Source organism: Budorcas taxicolor, chromosome 8 (genome assembly GCF_023091745.1).
Source record: "Budorcas taxicolor isolate Tak-1 chromosome 8, Takin1.1, whole genome shotgun sequence".
Classification (NCBI taxonomy): Eukaryota; Metazoa; Chordata; class Mammalia; order Artiodactyla; family Bovidae; genus Budorcas; species Budorcas taxicolor.
The window spans coordinates 32,505,193-32,522,186 of record NC_068917.1 but is presented as its reverse complement, the minus strand read 5'-3'; the positions used below and the strand labels follow the sequence as shown (position 1 = coordinate 32,522,186).

General features: G+C 41.0%; 1 protein-coding gene across 1 annotated transcript in view; it reads right to left on the bottom strand.

Annotated features, from left to right (window-relative positions):
* The window catches only part of FREM1 (FRAS1 related extracellular matrix 1), a 149,564-nt gene that overhangs the window by 95,090 nt on the left and 37,480 nt on the right, over nucleotides 1–16,994 (bottom strand). The window contains exons 9-12 of the mRNA XM_052645063.1: nucleotides 14,662–14,804; nucleotides 5,001–5,197; nucleotides 4,190–4,280; nucleotides 2,451–2,618 (exon numbers count right to left, since the gene is read on the bottom strand). Coding sequence (XP_052501023.1) covers nucleotides 2,451–2,618; nucleotides 4,190–4,280; nucleotides 5,001–5,197; nucleotides 14,662–14,804 — 599 coding nt within the window. The remainder of the gene's footprint in view (nucleotides 1–2,450; nucleotides 2,619–4,189; nucleotides 4,281–5,000; nucleotides 5,198–14,661; nucleotides 14,805–16,994) is intronic.

Genomic DNA, 16,994 nt, shown 5'->3' with positions numbered 1-16,994 from the left:
GAACTTCAGGTCAGTATGGCATCAAGAGTCTCTCACGGTTTCACTCAACCTAGCGGTCTGTGGACTTTTAACATCAGGGAACAGCTCCCACGACCATTTTCATGGAGAAGACTCATTTTATCTGACTTCTATTGTATTTTTCTCAGTTCTCTATGGTACTATTTCATTTGTCTCATATACTGTAGAAAAACTCCAGAAGCCCCTATGCCTCTTGAGCCCCAAGTCCTCATAACAATTCCATTTACCTTCAGATGACAGAGGTAACTATTCACTTCACTCTTTCTGTTGGTTTCCCCCCTCTTCCCAACAGATCATCTTTCTCTAGCAAGAGGTTTGGATATTTTACATAAAAAAATGACTTCTCTGTGATTGTTCTGGAAAACACGGTAGCTTCTTTGGATGCTGTGCTATGTCAGTGCATGCATCTCATACACAGAAAAGGATGATCTGATTAATATCTAATCAAATTCACAGACATTCACAACTGTATTTTCAACATGGAATATGATCTGGTCCCCAGCAGGGAAGGAGACAAAGAATCCAGCTTAGATTATTTTGTGTGACCTCTTGGGGGGCCTATCTTCTACCAAAACTTGCAAGCTCAGAGGCCTGAGGGGTCAGGCCAGCGAGGTAGCTGAGTGTCCTGAGCTGGACGGGTACTTTGGTGACCAGGGAACACGCCCTGTCCAGCTGCTGCAGAGTAGGGGATGGGGTAAGCTGCAGAAGCCGGAAATCCAGAAACAAACGCAGAACGATTTTATGGAGATGATTCACACACCACACAATTTACCCCTGGAAGGCGTAGAAGACAATGTCTTTTAGTATTTTCCCATATTCAAAGTTATGTATCCATTATCATCAAGTTTAGAACATTTTCACACACACACAAAATAACCCTGTCTTTATTAGCAATTACTCCCTGTTTCCCCACAATCCTTCCCTCTCCCACCCTCCCATTTCCCCCCTTGCTGTCCTATGCTGTGCTGTGTCTCTGCCCATGGGATTCTCCAGGCAAGAATGGTAGAGTGGGTTGCCATGCCCTCCTCCAGGGAATCTTCCCAACCCAGGGATCAAACCCAGGTCTCCCAAATTATAGGCAGATTTTTCACTGTCTGAGCCACCAGGGAAACCCAAGGGTTAGGGTTAGGGTTAGGGTAGCTGGAGTGGGTAGCCCATTCCTTCTCCAGGGGGACTTACCGACCCAGGAATCGAACCAGGGTCTCCTGCATTACAGGCGGATTCTTTACCAGCTGAGCTACCCTGAAAGCCCCCTGGCAGTCCTAAGCAACCACTAATCTACTTTCTTCTCCTATAAACTTGCCTATCCTGGATCTTTCATATAAATGGATTTGTACAACATGTGGTTTTCTGTGACTGGGTACTTATCTTTGAAATAATGTTTTCCAAGTTCAACCAATTGGTAGCACATATTAGTACTTTATTCCTTTATGTTGAGGATTGATATTCCAATGTATGGATTGCCGCATTTCATCTATCCATTCAGCAGCTAACAAAAATTTGGTCAATTCATTACTTTCAAGTATCATTTAGACTCATCAGAACAGTTGTACAGGATGGATAAGTGCCTCAGTCCTCAGCGTGAGACTTCTGCCACACATCTTTGGGCAGGTGCAGAGATAATGAGGGGAGCACAGGAAAGGGAGCATCCAGGCTTCCCTGGTTTCATTTCAGGTGGGGGCCTGGGAAGGTCATCCCTCTCTCCTTAGGGATGTCACATGGGTGGGTTCTAGTCCCCGGTGGTTCCTAATAAATGGGTAATCACACTTTGTCTTTCCACTTACGAGGGAAGAAAAACAAGCCTAGGAACAGCCACACTCATTAACCCTAGCACTCTGATGGGGCAAGGACAGGTGGGGAACAAACTCTCATGATGAATCCTAGCCCTGAAGATAAGATGTGCAAGGTAGCATCGCCTTTGTGGTCTGGTTTTAAAGAGCCAAGTGCTTTAAAGCTTACACAAACATGAGGGAGTGGAACCGGATAGGATGCAAGGGTCCATCTTAATTCATTTTAGAAAATTAAAGCACTTATTTAGATGACAGAGCAGCACAGCTAGTCTGTGGGGAGAGCAAATAAGCCTCTCTGGTTGCTAAGAGACTCCTAATTTAATCTCCTTCCCCTGATCAACACGTGAAACTCAGTAAAAAGCAAAGGAAATGAAAGAGATTTTGACAAAGCTTTGAAAATCATGCCAAATGATTTTCATGCCAAATAAAGCAACTGGAAAATCTCACCTTTTAGATAGAAAGTCCCATAGGAGGTGAACAACTCCCCTCCCCATGCTTGTGTTCCCTACACTGTAGTTGGAAAATGGAAAAGTCCTTGGAAACAGCCTAAAGAGAAGTGAGCATTTCGAGTAAGTCCTTAAAAATCTTTTTCTCCTTAGGTCCTCCCTCCTCTTCATCCTTCGTATCAAGCGTGATACCTACCTTTGGGGCCTGATTGTCCACCGGAAGAATCGTGATATTAAAGCAGATCCCATATAGCGTCCCACCGTGCTGGTTACTGACGGAAAAGGCAAACTGGACGTGTCTTGGATGCGGACCTACATCTTGCATGGGTGGCATGTAGGCCACTTTCATATGGTTCACAGCATGCTGCAAAGCAAATCAAGATGGACACGTGGGTACCGACCGCCAGGATCAGAGACATCTAAAGACCTGGGGCTAAGAGACCCATCGGGTTAGCTTAATATGGAACATTGCAAACACTCCCATCATCAATTTGAAGATTCTACAAAGCTCTATCTTACAAATCACATTTTCTAAAAATGGGAGGAAAAAGAACAAAGAAAATAAGAAACTATGCCAAGTGCTTAAAGTCAGCCAACTCTATAAAAGACAGGAACCTTGAATTTCAGCCCTCCTCCACCATGAAGGAGCTGTGTGATATTGGTCAAGCCTCTTAAACTTGTGAGGCCCACGCGCCCTGGAGCCCGAGCTGCACAACAAGAGAAGCCACGGCAATGAGAAGCCTGTGCACCCCAGCTAGAGAGCAGCCCCTGCTCACCACAAATAGAGAAAAGCCTGTGCAGCCACGAAGTCCAGCACAGCCAAGTAAGTAATTAAATAAATAACGTGATGAGGCCCCTGTTTCCTTATCTATAAAACAAATAAGGTAACAAAATATTAGAACTCATCCTGAGGGTTGCCATATTCATTTACCACTTCTAACTACCATGGGGTCACAAAGACTTAGACATGATTTTGAGACTGAACAACGAACTACAGTGAGATTCAACATACTGAACCTTAAACCTGAGGCACAGCTGCTGCCTAAGCACTCATTATTACTGTGACCCCACTCAGGTCTTCAGAATATAGAACCATAGGAGTAGGGAGAAGCTTAAGGAAGGATTTTGGAAAGCAGTAGATATTATGGGTTGATTTCTGTCCCCCATACACACAAAAAAAGATATGCTGATGATCTAAACCCCAGCACCTCACCTATAACCTTGTTTAAAAATGGGTGTGGCAAAACTCACAATTAGTTAAGGTAAGGCTGTACTGGAATAAAGTGGCCCTTAATCCTACATAACTTGTGTTCTCATAAGAAGAGACGTAGGGAGAACCCAGCCATGGGGTGACAGAAGCAGAAAGTGGAGTAATCATCTACAAGCCAAGCAATGTAAGATTCCCAGCAAACCACGAGTCGCTGGGAAGAGAAAAGGGAAGACACCCCCACCCCACCCATGAACAAGGTTTTGGAGGATGGTATCCCTGCTGACACCCTGACTTCAGACTTCTCGCCTCCAGAGCTATAAGACTATACATCTCAGTCCTTTAAAGCCACCTAGTTTGTGGTCTTTGCCATAGCAGCCCTAGGAAACTAACATGTAGGTTATCAGATGAACTGAAATTGATGGAATAAAAACATATGCATCAGGTCCCTAAATCAGAGCCCTAAACCAGGAACCTAAGTTGATGTAAAAGGCTGTATTGAATTATAATGAGATTTTATTATATAAACATATTCGGCTGGATCAAGCATTTTCAAATACATGTCACTTGCTTAATGGAACTGTACAAACAGAAAGAATATAGACATCAGGTATTTGTTGCTTGTGGTGGATGTCAAAGGCCGAAATTCTCAAGTAAAAAGCTGGAGCACCAGAGCTTCTCAGAGGACACTTTCATGTGTTTGTCAGCATTTCAGCATAGCAACATACCTGAGTGAAATATTTTAACCCTGGAGCTGCAGGAGTCTTGGTTAGCCTTGGTATGCTGTCCACCATGAATAATTTCCCAGCATCTAAGTGTCTAAAGAAAAATACAAGAGAACACATCAGCTAATTTTCCAGGTAAAAATTAAGTCACACGTTAGCCTGCAACCACATTTTATAAAGCTAAAAGTGCTCATTGTCAGAAGAAATCAAATGTTCCATCTTTATAGTCTCTCTTTCTATCAGGGGCAGGGACTTAAGACTTACTAGCCTTAAGTCTAGTATCATGAATGCCATTCTCATCATAACTATAAAAAGTATGTACAAAATTTCTGCTCTGACATGATGAAAGGGAATCTAACTACAATGAGATGCTGTTAGATACTCATCCTAAAAACATTTACTCACTATCATTTAGTACATAATTAAAGCCTAAGGTATATTCATGGCACTTTCTGGATTGGAATCATAGAATATGACCACTTTTGCAGCCTGAGATATCTAAAAATAAAGCTATGAAGACTCAATAAATTGTACCTAAAAAAAAAAAGCATTCTCTTCAGAAAAAGGGATTAAAGACTGTTTTCAGCCTACTTAAGCTAAAGACACTACAAGTTGCAGGCCATTTACCTATTAACATAGCCTTTGAAGGAAGGCATGAGACAAGTTTGAGGTTAGAATTAATGCTAAACTGAATATAAGTTCATGTCTGACTAACAAAGCAAGCGAACTAAGGACTACACAGTGACACTTTCAACTCAGTCCTCGAACACAACCTTCAACTAATAGCCCAAGTGATGACTTTTCATAGAGATACCTGCGGCTGGAGGAGAAAAATGGAGGAGCGGTTATTGTGTAGAGCAGCTCCCTGTCTTGTGATTCTGTATCTATAAAATGTAGATGTTTCTTAGTGATGTAGGCCACCTCTGTTTCCTTGACAACTAAATGCCGAGAAACTCCGGGAGCCTCTTTTGGAAGCTGGTCATCTACTGGAGTGATATGGATTGTCACCACCTGGAGAGAAATTATCTGTATCATTCATTTGAAATATCAAAAGGACACCAGAAAAAAGGCACTCCACTATCATCCAATCAACTATGATTTTCAAAAATTTTATAATACACGTTCAGCGAAAAAGTTCAGGAGCTATTAAGAGCATGAGCTAAAGATGGATCATTCTCCATCCATTTTTCACTGTATCTTGAGAATACAATTATCACAATTACATTTAGTGCAGTCCCGAGTGCTATCAAATGGGCATACAACACACAACATATATTCCTGGTTTTATGTTTTGTTGTTGTTGCTCAGCCACTAAGTCTTTTCTAACTGTTTGTGACCCAGTGACTGTAGCATGCCAGGCTCCTCTATCCTCCACTATCTCCAGGAATTTGCTCAGATTCATGTCCATTGAGTCTGTGAGGCCATCTAACCATCTCATCCTATGTCACCCTCTTTTCCTTTTGCCTTCAGTCTTTCCCAGAATCAGGGTCTTTTCCAATGAGTCAGTTCTCATCAGGTGGCCAAAGTAGTGGGCCTTCAACTTTAGTAACAGACCTTCCAGTAAATATCCAGGGTTGGTGTCCTTTAGGTTCACTGGTTTGATGATCTTGCAGACCAAGGGACTCTCAAGAGTCTCCTCCAGCACCACAGTTTGAAAACATCAGGTTTCACTTTTACGTCTCTCTTTACCAACAGCCTGGTCTTTCTTTTCCTCCTTCCACTCTGTCATAATTCCTGGAAACCTTGACATAAGTTTTGGTTCCTCTTTTTCTACCCACATAGAACACATCACTAAGTCCTAGAGTTTGTATTTATAAATTTTTCGAAACAGTGACCACACCCTCCTCCCCAGCTGTCAGCCCCACTATTCCTGATCTTGCTCCAGCTTGCATAATTTCTTCCTTGTATCGTCGTAACAGCTTTCCATCAGCCCTAATTTCAATAACTAATCTTGACTTTTCATACCTCTAGTCTTATCTTTTAAAACAACACAAGTAAAATCAGGTTATTCACGTCCTTAAAGATCTAAAAAAAGATACAAGTGAAGTTATCTACAAAACAGAAATAGACCCACAGACATAGAAAACAAATTTATGGTTACCAAAGGGGAAAGGCAAGGGAGGGATAAATTAGGAGGCTAGGATGAACACATATACACTACTATATGTAAAATAGATGACCACCAAGGACCTACTGTATAGCACAGGGAACTATTCTCAATAGTTTTTAATCTATCCAGGAAAAGAATCTGAGAAAGAATACACGTGTCTGCCCAGTCACGTCCGACTGTGTGTGACCCATGGACTATAGCCTGCCAGACTCTGTCCATGGGTTTCTCCTGGCAAGGATACTGGGGTGGTTTGCCATTTCCTCCACCAAGGGAGGAGTTTCCTGACCCAGGGACTGAACCCACGTCTCCTGTATCTTGTGCATTGGCAGGTGGATTATTTACCCCTGAGCCACCTGGGAAGCCCCTGGAAAAGAATATATATACACAAATATGTGTAACTGAATCACTTGCTGTATACCTGAAATTAACACAACACTCTAACTATACTTCAGTAAAATTTTTTAAAACAAGAAAGTAAAAAGGAAATCTTAAACAACCACCCAGGAGGGATAGAATTACTCAAACTCCCTAGCATGGTGTTCAAGACCCTCACAGTTTGGACATACTCTTTAACTTTGCTTTTGCTACCTTTTAACATGAATCTAGCACCTTGCTTGCAGAAAGCAGACCCAGTCCTGGTTCCCAAACACGCCTCTCTGCTCTGGACCATGTTTTCTTTAGTCTGGAATGCTCTTATCCTGTTTTCTCTACCAACTCGATTCTTTCATCCTCTTGAGGGCTCTTCTTGAAATGTTTTCCAGTTTCTCAGCTGGATTTCATTTTTCTCAAATTTTCATTATCTCTTGACAAACACTATAATTTCATTGTCTTGCATTATTAGTTCGTAGTTTACAAGTTGTCTCTCCCAGACTGTAAGTTCCACAAGAGGAGGATCACAGTATAGTCCCATATGGAATGTGCCAGTGAATGGACAGTCCTGAGTATCCCACTTGGTAATTACCTGTCTTGAACAAGTCATTCAGCTTTTTCGAGTGTCCGTTTTCTTATCTGTAAATTAGGCATAATATCAGCTCCACCACATCTAGCATGGTATTTTGTACGTAGGAGGCACTTTATCATGTTTTCTCACTGAATGAGTCTACATGTCCTGTTTGTGATGTTAGGAATTTTCTCAAACATTCACAGCTTTAGATCTTGCAAGGAGGGCAAGGAGATTTTGCCAAACAGTTTTCATCATCACTTTTTTTTCTTTTTTTAAGAATAATCCATGCCTGGTTGGAAGAAAGCAATTACTCTCTCTTGAAACGGAACATTTGCTTGGCATCATGAAAGCCTGATGCCTGAAAGTATTAATATTCTTCTCCTGGTTTTGATGTATTTAATATTGTCACTGAAACACAGATCAGCAATGCCAATTTTTTCTAAGAAAGTGGTGTTCACAAGAACCAATTTGAAAATGAAGAGAATTCCTTTTTAAAATTAACATACAAAGCAAAAATTAAAACATAGTTAAGCTTTTGCTATAATATAAAAAAGACTGGAACATCAGCTCAGCCACCTACAAGCTTTTGCTGCCTGGGGCAAATCATTTAACCCCTTTGGGGCTCAGTTTTTCTTTCTGCACATTGGGAATAATAAGAATGGCTACTACAGTGAAGTGTTGTTAGGATCAAACAAGATATCTGACATCACAGAGAGTACCTGTTGGTAGGTGCTCAATAAATCAATTTCCTATCTCCATTCTTCATCACTTTTAGAAAAGCATATAGCATATTTCTTTGAGCCCCTTTTTTTGGTGGGGGGGAAGGCAAGAATACTGGAGTGGGTTGCCATCCCCTTCTCCAGGAGATCTTCCCAACCCAGGGATTGAACCCAGGTCTCCTGCATTGTAGGTGGACACTTTACCATCTGAGCCACCAGGGAAGTCAGAGAAGTCAGCTTCCCTGGTGGCTCAGAAGGTAAAGCATCTGCCTGCAATGCGGGAGACCCGGGTTCAATCCCCGGGTTGGAAGATGTCCTGGAGAAGGAAATGGCAACCCACTCCAGTATTCTTGCCTGGAGAATCCCAGGGATGGAGGAGCCTGGTAGGCTACAGTCCATGGGGTCACAAAGAGTCAGACACAACTGAGCCACTTCACTTCACTTCATAGCATATTTACTACTCCATTATGAAGTATTTCAATAATTAAAAACTAAACCTAGTTATCAAAATAATGGAACACAATGACAGTCATTTCTCTAGTTTCCTGGAATCTATGTCATGATTTTTTTTTCCAATTACAGTTTTTTGCTAATCTATAAAGTTCAGAAATTCTCTATGGGACCTCCCAGTCATGGTGTGGATCAGTGAGGCTCCACTTAATTGAAAAACTGGATTTAATAAGGAAACAATACTTATTGTGCATTCAAAGAGACCATTTTCTATGCAAATTTATTCTCTAGTGTGCTCTTTGTACCAAAAGAATGTACAAGCAATGCTTTTTTACACCCCAGTAGTAATTCTTGGTGGGCCCATTTTTCAACATGCTTTATGATTGCCTAAGTTGATGTATCTTTACATATTTATGCATGTCCAAATAATTAGTGTATGTGTATTCTGTGGGTGAGAAAAAATCCAATTTTAACAAACTCCATAGAGAAATAAACTGTTCCCATTCTTACTGAAATTTGGTTGTAAAAAAGACCTAATTAAATACCCATTCCCACACAGTGGAAAACTAGTGTCCATACCGGTCACTGGGCTCTTGCCTGCTGCCTTCCTCTATGTGCCTCCAGTCTACTGGAGGCAACAAGCACCCACTGACAGATTGGTGGGAAATCAGAAAATAAAGAAATAAATCAGTATATAAAATGACAATGAGTAACCTTGACCCTCAGAATACACGTCACAATATGACACTCCATCAGCTAGTATCTACCTTTCTTGTGGACCTGGATTTTTGATCCCTTCTCTGCTCTGAGGTTTGACTCCTATCTGATTCCTTCTTCTTCATCTTCCTTTGAGATTGTGTGTGTGCATGCTAAGTTACTTCAGTCATGTCCGACTCCTTGCAAACCAATGGACTATAGCCCTCCAGGCTCCTCTGCGCATGGGATTCTCTAGGCAAGAATACTGGAGTAGGATGCCATGCCCTCCCCTCCAGGGGATGTTCCTGACTCAGGGATCCAATCTGCATCTCATGTCTCCTGCATTGGCAGGAGAGTTCTTTAACATTAGCACCACCAGGGAAGCCGATCCTTTGAGATTTTCAATGCTATTTTTCACCGACAGGAATTATCACTTCAGTTCAGTTCAGTTCAGTCACTCAGTTGTGTCTGACTCTTTGTGACCCCATGGACCATAGAACGCCAGGCTTCACTATACATCATCAACCCCCAGAGCTTGCTCAAACTCATATCCATCGCGTCAGTGATGCTATCCAACCATCTCATTCTCTGTCGTCCCGTTCTTCTCCTGCCTTCAATCTTTCCAAGCATCAGGGTCTTTCCAAATGAGTTATTTCTTTGCATCAGAAAGCCATGGTATTGGAGTTTCAGCTTCAACATAAGTCCTTCCGATGAATACTCAGGACTGGTTTCCTTTAGGATAGACTGGTTGGATCTCCTTGCAGTCCAAGGGACTCTCAAGAGTCTTCTCCAACACCACAGTTCAAAAGCATCCATTCTTGGGCACTCAGCTTTCTTTATGGTGCAACTCTCACATCCATACATGACTACTGGAAAAAACACAGCTTTGACTAGATGGACCTTTGTCAGCAAAGTAATGTCTCTGTTTTTTGATATGCTGTCTAGGTTGGTCATAGCTTTTCTTCCAAGGAAAAAGTATCTTCTAATGTCATGGCTGCAATCACCATCTGCAGTGATTTTGGAGCCCCATAAAATAAAGTCTGTCCCTATTTTCATGGTTTCCCCATCTATTTGCCATGGAGTGATGGGACCAGATGGCACAATCTTAGTTTTTCGAATGTTGAGTTTTAAGCCAACTTTTTCACCCTCCTCTTTCACTTTCATCAAGAGGCTCTTTAGTTCTTTGTTTTCTGCCAAAAGGGCGGTGTCATCTGCGTATCTGAGGTTATTGATATTCCTCCCAGCAATCTTGATTCCAGCAGACCTGGGTCAGAGCGTGTGGCATAAGCCCTCTTGAAGGAGGTCACCATTAACTCCACCATAGAGCCACCGAGCAGATGGCCCACAACCTCAGAACAATTATACCAAATAAATTCTGGCACTGGAATTATACCCAATGCTAGTTTTGTGCACTCCACTCTCCAGTCTGACTTCTGATAAATGCCCATCCCAGCTGCCTGTTCTCTCCACTGGTCACATTACATTTCCTTCCTCCCACTTCACACACAGGCCTTTGTGGCATCTGCTTCCTTTCGTTCAGTTTCTTAGTTCTCTTTCTTCTATTCTTATGTTTGGCTCTCTATTTTACTGCTAACATTATGCTCTCCTAGACTAAGACCTCAAGTGTAAGCTTTCTAAAGCTCTCTATTGAGAAGAATAAAGAAGAAAATATTCTCTTTTTATGGTCAGCTTTATTGAGGACTACTCTACATACAATGAACTGCATTCAATTTAAGTCTATAATTTGATGAGTTTTGACAATCATATATACCTGTGAAGATAACACCGCAATTAAGATACATAATATCTCCCATGGATTTGCTCTTTTTTTTGGTTGGTTGGTTGGTTTGATAGTATTTTATTGTATAGATATACCACAGGTTTTTAAACCAGTCTTCTGCTGATGAGTATTTTGGGTGCTGATACAAGCAACTTTACACTTAATAATCTAAGAAAATATGTTTCAAAACCAAATTGAGTAAGTGAGGCTCTATTTGGCAACAGTCATGATAGCCAAGATGGAAAGAGAGAGGGGCTCCTGGCTAACACTTTCTTGATGGGTAGGTAGATTGCTCAGTAGGACTATCCAGATGGGAAGGATAAGAAGAGGTAAGGGGCATCTCCACTTATGCACTTCCTCCCTGTTTTGACCAGAAACCTATGTGAGAAAATCTTTGGTCCCTGCCCCTATGAAAGGAAGTATTCTAACAGTATGGCTGAAAAAATCCAGGGCTTGAGTTTAATCTTCAGTGACCCAGGAACCTTCTGTTCACAAAAGCTCCAATCAAGTAACCATTTCATCTGGTCTTATAGTTGAACAGCTGAAAATTGCATGTTGTTGAATATTTTAAATACATTTTTATCTGTTGGACATGACTAGATATTTGTACAAATTGAAGATGCAATCATCAAATAAACCAGGTAATCATTTGCATTCCTTAAGAATCGGAGTTTCAGTGATGATATAATTATAACATAAAAACTCTTACCAGCACACATATATACAAAATAATTGTTTTTTTTTTAATAATTGTTTTGTTTTTATACACCACACTAATTCCTGAAAACTCTGAAAACTAAAGCTTTACACTTATTACCTCCTATCTCACTTTTTCCCCAGTCCCTGCCAAATGGTTGGGTCTTTTTATTTCCTCCTAGTTTCATTACAAGTTCAAAGAACCAGTTAGTTTTAGAACCAACATACAATTCTTGGGGTTCTACTCTGAGGCAGGTACCAACATCTGAAGACACAGAGATTATATCAGGATCCCTGTCATTAATGAACTCACCATTGATCCAATAAAATAAATAATGGCCTCACATTATAGTAACTTGGTATCAGAACATGTAAAAGGACCAGATAGCCAAACCTGAGGAAATGGGAATAAGAGGATCAGAGAAGGATTCCTAGAGCAGATGATGTTATAGCTGAGAACTGGTCCATATCTAGAGAAGCTAAAGCTGCTAAAGACCAGAAGAGGGAGAGTTAGGGGGAAAAAAAAAAAAAAAACCAACCGGATGAATTCTACTCAACATATTGCTTCTGTATCAATGAATTTGTTTTTGTTGTTTAGTCATTTAGCTGTGTTCCACTCTTTGTGACCCCATGGACTGCAGCCCACTAGACTCCTCTGTCCATGGGATTTCCCAAACAAGAATACTGGGGTGGGTTACATTTCCTTCTCCAGGGGATCTTCCTGACCCAGGGATCAAACCCGTGTCTCCTGCACTGGCAGGCAGATTCTTTACTACCGGCTACCAGGGAAGTCCATCAGTGAATTTTATTTGTCCTCAAATAATTGTCCTCAAAGGTTGCAGTTAATTGCTTCTATTCTTAAGAAACCATGTGAGAGATTCGGAGAATAATCTAGTTCAAAAAAGATAAAAGTTGAAACAAAAGCAATGACAGTGGGGTGGGGTAAGTAGAGATAGATGAGAGAAATTTCTCAAGTAGGTTTAGTAATACTAGCTGACTGGTTACACAGATAACTCAACAGAAAGAGGGTAGGGATGACTAGAGAAATTCCAGTGACCGTGGCTTTGCACAGTTTTAGTGAAACAGGCTAAATGTCTTGTGAACATGTTGAGTTTAAAATAAATGTAGAGATGTCAGGTACGGGTGTAGGTACACAAGTCTGAGCTGGAGGATATTTAGGAGTCAGAAAGTAGGTGGTACATGAAAACAGAGCAAAATTCTTTTTCTCCCTATTTCTCTCTCTCTTTATCCCTCCATCTCTCCTCATGTCCTCTCTCTCTCTTTTTCCAACCCTTCCCTTCTTTCTCTCCACATGTCCTCTCTCTCTCTTTTTCCAACCCTTCCCTTCTTTCTTTTCTCCCTCCCCATTCAACATAGGTTAAGAAGATAAATAAAAGCAGAGAAAAATATGATATGATTTCCTTAGAAGCACAACCATAATGGGGAATAAACATAACTTGATCTATAGAATTTAATCTGACTTATTTGTTAAGATTTACAAATAATTTTATTTCAGTCAAGTTTTCATTACTGTGGTCTTTACTAGAGAAAACTGACATCTATACAGGTGAGTATGAAAAATATGATCTATAAAATATGCAATAGCTGAAAAGTAAAAAGTAGTCCTGAATTTCCTACTTTCAAAAAGGCCTATAGTTTGCTAAAAGTGATATGGTATTCTAGTCAGAAACATAGCACAGTTGAATGGATACAACAGAAGATGTAGAAATAAATCCTACTAATAGTTTTCATTTTGGACTATCAGATCAACTAAGATTTCAAGAAAAAAGGAATCAATAAGTGGCACAATTATACACATTGATGAAAAGAGGAAGCTGTTTTACGTAAAGGAATTTTTTTTTAGTCAATAAGCAGATGAATTGAGAATTTCTTCATTCATTTTTCCATTATTTCTTTTAGCAAGGAGCATCTACCTCCTTCAGTTTCTGAGCCGTCCATATCATTCCTCCTGATCATCCCCTTTTGTTACCTTTATCCTGGCAAACAGATGAATAACCCAATCGTCTACATATTGGCTAATGTCAGTGACAGTAACACTATGAGATGATATTATATAACCAATAGGGATCAGGTTCAAAATTTGTTTAGACCCCTGCATATGCTAACTTCTAAAATAAGAGGTATAAAATGCCTGGCAAAAAGAACTATACATAGTGTATGTCATTTATTTTCAGAAGACATTTGTCCATCCCTACCACCAACTGCCCTCTCCTCACAAGAAATCTACCCCTTTATAGCTGTCCAGACCCTTTTTTTTCTGTAATTTCTTCAGGATGATGGCTCCTTAAGCCTATTTTTGTATTCTGTATATTTAAATAAAATATTTGAGTGTTAATAAAACTCTTAGTTCTTCAAAAGCAACAATAAATAAAAGCAAATATATTCATTAAGTACTTACTAGGTGCCAGAAGGTTTACCATACTCCTATGTATTACGTCGTAAGTAAGTTGTTTTAACTGTTTTACAGATAAGGAAACTGAGGTACAGGTCAGTTAATGCCAAGAACAGGAGAAAAAGACAGTCCAACTACAGAACCTGTATTTTAACCACTACACATAAAATAAATCAGTGAAGCTTTTTTTTAGTGTTATGAAGCAAGCAAATCTCTCTTCGTAAAAGGGTTCCATAGTTAACCGACTTTGAAAACACTGCATACGTGGACATTTACGTAATCCACTTCAGTATTCTTGGGCTTCCCCTGTGGCTCAGCTGGTAAAGAATCCACCTGTAATGAGGGAGACATGGGTTTGATCCCTGGGTTGGGAAGATCCCCTGGAGAAGGGAACAGCATGCCACTCCAGTATTCTGGCCTGAAGAATTCCATGGACTGTATAGTCAGTCCATGGGGTCGCAAAGAGTAGGACATGACTGAGTGACTTCCACTTTCTCATAGGTTTGAACAATGTGAACATAAGCTATTCATGTAAGTTTGGGGGAAAGTAAATATTAAAAAGCAGTTATATTGCAAGGAAATTGACTTAATTTTGCTTCTTCCATTATCTCCCAGAACTGACATCTGTGGACAAGATTTTGGGAAAGTGTTTTGAGATGGACTCTTACCTGTGGCACTGAGAGATTTGGAGGTTCGTGGCTGTCCCACAGGACAAATTCAAATGAATCTTCAAAGATTTCTCCACCAAAGTGACGATAGTAAATGATGCCATTGAATAGATCCCTCTGAATGAAGCCAGGGACTGGATAGCCTATGGAGTCCACAAAATACCACATATCTTTGTAACTGTCTGTAGGTGTTGGGGTAAAATAATTTTGGATTTATCTACAAGTTTTTTCTCCCTAATATGTTGCATGTACCCAAGGAGTATTTTTTTAAGTGTAGCTGATTTACAATATTGTGTTAGCTTCAGGTATATAGCAAAGTAATTCATATTTTTTTCCAGATTCTTTTCTATTATAGATTATTAGAAGATACTGAATATAGTTCCCTGTGCTATACAGTAAATCCTTATTGCTTATCAATTTTGTGTATAGTAGTTTGGTTGAGGAATCATTATTAAATGCTCTTATCAAAGCAGAAGAAGAAGGAGGTGACAGCTTAGATGATAAGATGGCATCACTGACTCAATGGACATTAGTCTGAGCAAACTCTGGGAGACAGCAAAGAAAGGGAAGTCTGACATGCTGCAGTTCATGGGGCCAGTCTCAAAGAGTCAGACACAACTTAGTGACTGAACAACAAAAATCAAAGCTTATAAATAATAAAGCATAAAAATTAAAATTACTACCTCTGCCTTAGTATATAGAAAAATTAGCATCAGACAAATATTTTCAAGAAATAGTCTTAAAGTCAGCCAAGATGGCAGAGGAGAGAAAGACCCTGAGCTCACTTCCTCTCATGGGCATACCAAAATTATAACTATCTTCAGAACACCCATCAGTGAAAAAGTCCAAAACATACCAGAGGAGATCTACAATCAAGGTTATATAGAAGAAACCACGATAAGGATGGTAGGAGGACTACAGTCACAATATAGTCGAGTATCATACCCCAGGGTGGGCAATACACGTACAGGAGAATAATTACAAGTGCAGAGTTTCTCTCAAAGGACTCCAAGTCTAAGCCCAGGGATCCTGCACTTGGGAAGATGAGTCTCCAGGGCATTTGACTTTGAGGACCTATAGGGTTATTTTTGATAGTCCCAGACAGCTGGGGGAAATAGAGTGTGTGCATGCATGCTCAGTTGTGACTGACTCTTTGCAACCCCCTGGACTGTAGCCTGCCAGGCTCCTCTGTCCATGGGATTCTCCAGGGAAAACTACTGGAGTGGGTTGCCATTTCCTCTTCCAGGGGATCTTCCTGACCCATGATCCATGGGTCTCCTACATCTCCTGCATTGGCAGGCAGATTTTTACCATTGCGCCACCTGGGACATGGGGGAAATACAGACATCACTCTTAAAAGGCACACCAAGAATCTCACATGCCTCAGGACCCAGGGAAGAAGCAGTAATTTGGCAGAAGTCTAGGTCAGAAATTAAAAGATGCTTGCTCCTTAGAAGAAAAGCTATGACAAATTTAGACAGCATATTAAAAAGCAGAGACATGACTTTGCTGACAAAGGTTCATCTCGTCAAAGCTATGGTTTTTCCAGTGGTCATGTATGGATGTGAGAGTTGGACCATGAAGAAAGCTGAGCACCAAAGAACTGGTGCTTTTGAACTGTGGTGTTGGAGAAGACTCTTGAGAGTCCCTTGGACTGCAAGGAGATGAAACCAGTAAATCCTAAAGGAAATCAGTCCTGAATATTCATTGGAAGAACTGAGGCTGAAGCTCTAATACTTTGGCCATGTGATGCAAAGAGCCAACTCATTGGAAAAGACCCTGATCCTGGGAAAGACTGAAGGCAGAAGGAGAAGAGGATGGCAGAGGATGAGATGGGTGGATGGCATCACTGACTTGATGAACGAGTATATGAGCAAGCTCTGGGAGCTGGTGATAGACAGGGAAGCCTGGCGTGCTACAGTCCATGGGGTCACAAAGAGTTGGACACGACTGAGAGATTGAACTGAACTGAACTGGGCTGAACTTGACTATGCTAGATTGAACTGAACTGGACTGGACTGAACTGAAGTGGACTGAACTGGGTCAGAACCACTTGCTTGTCTAGGAGAACCTCCTGGAGAGACAGGAGGCAACCACAGTTCACTCTGGGGACACAGATACTGGCAGCAGTCATTTTTGGGAACCTGTTCTACCACACAGACACTGGCTCTAGCAAGCACCACTGTGGAATCCTCCTTCTAGCTTATTAGGGCCAAGACCAAGCCCTGATCCAGGCCACAGGCCTGAGGGCTCCAGTGCTGGGATGTCTTAGGCCAAGCAACTAACTGGGTAGGGACACAACCTCATTCAGGCTGTCTGAAGACCTCCTGAGC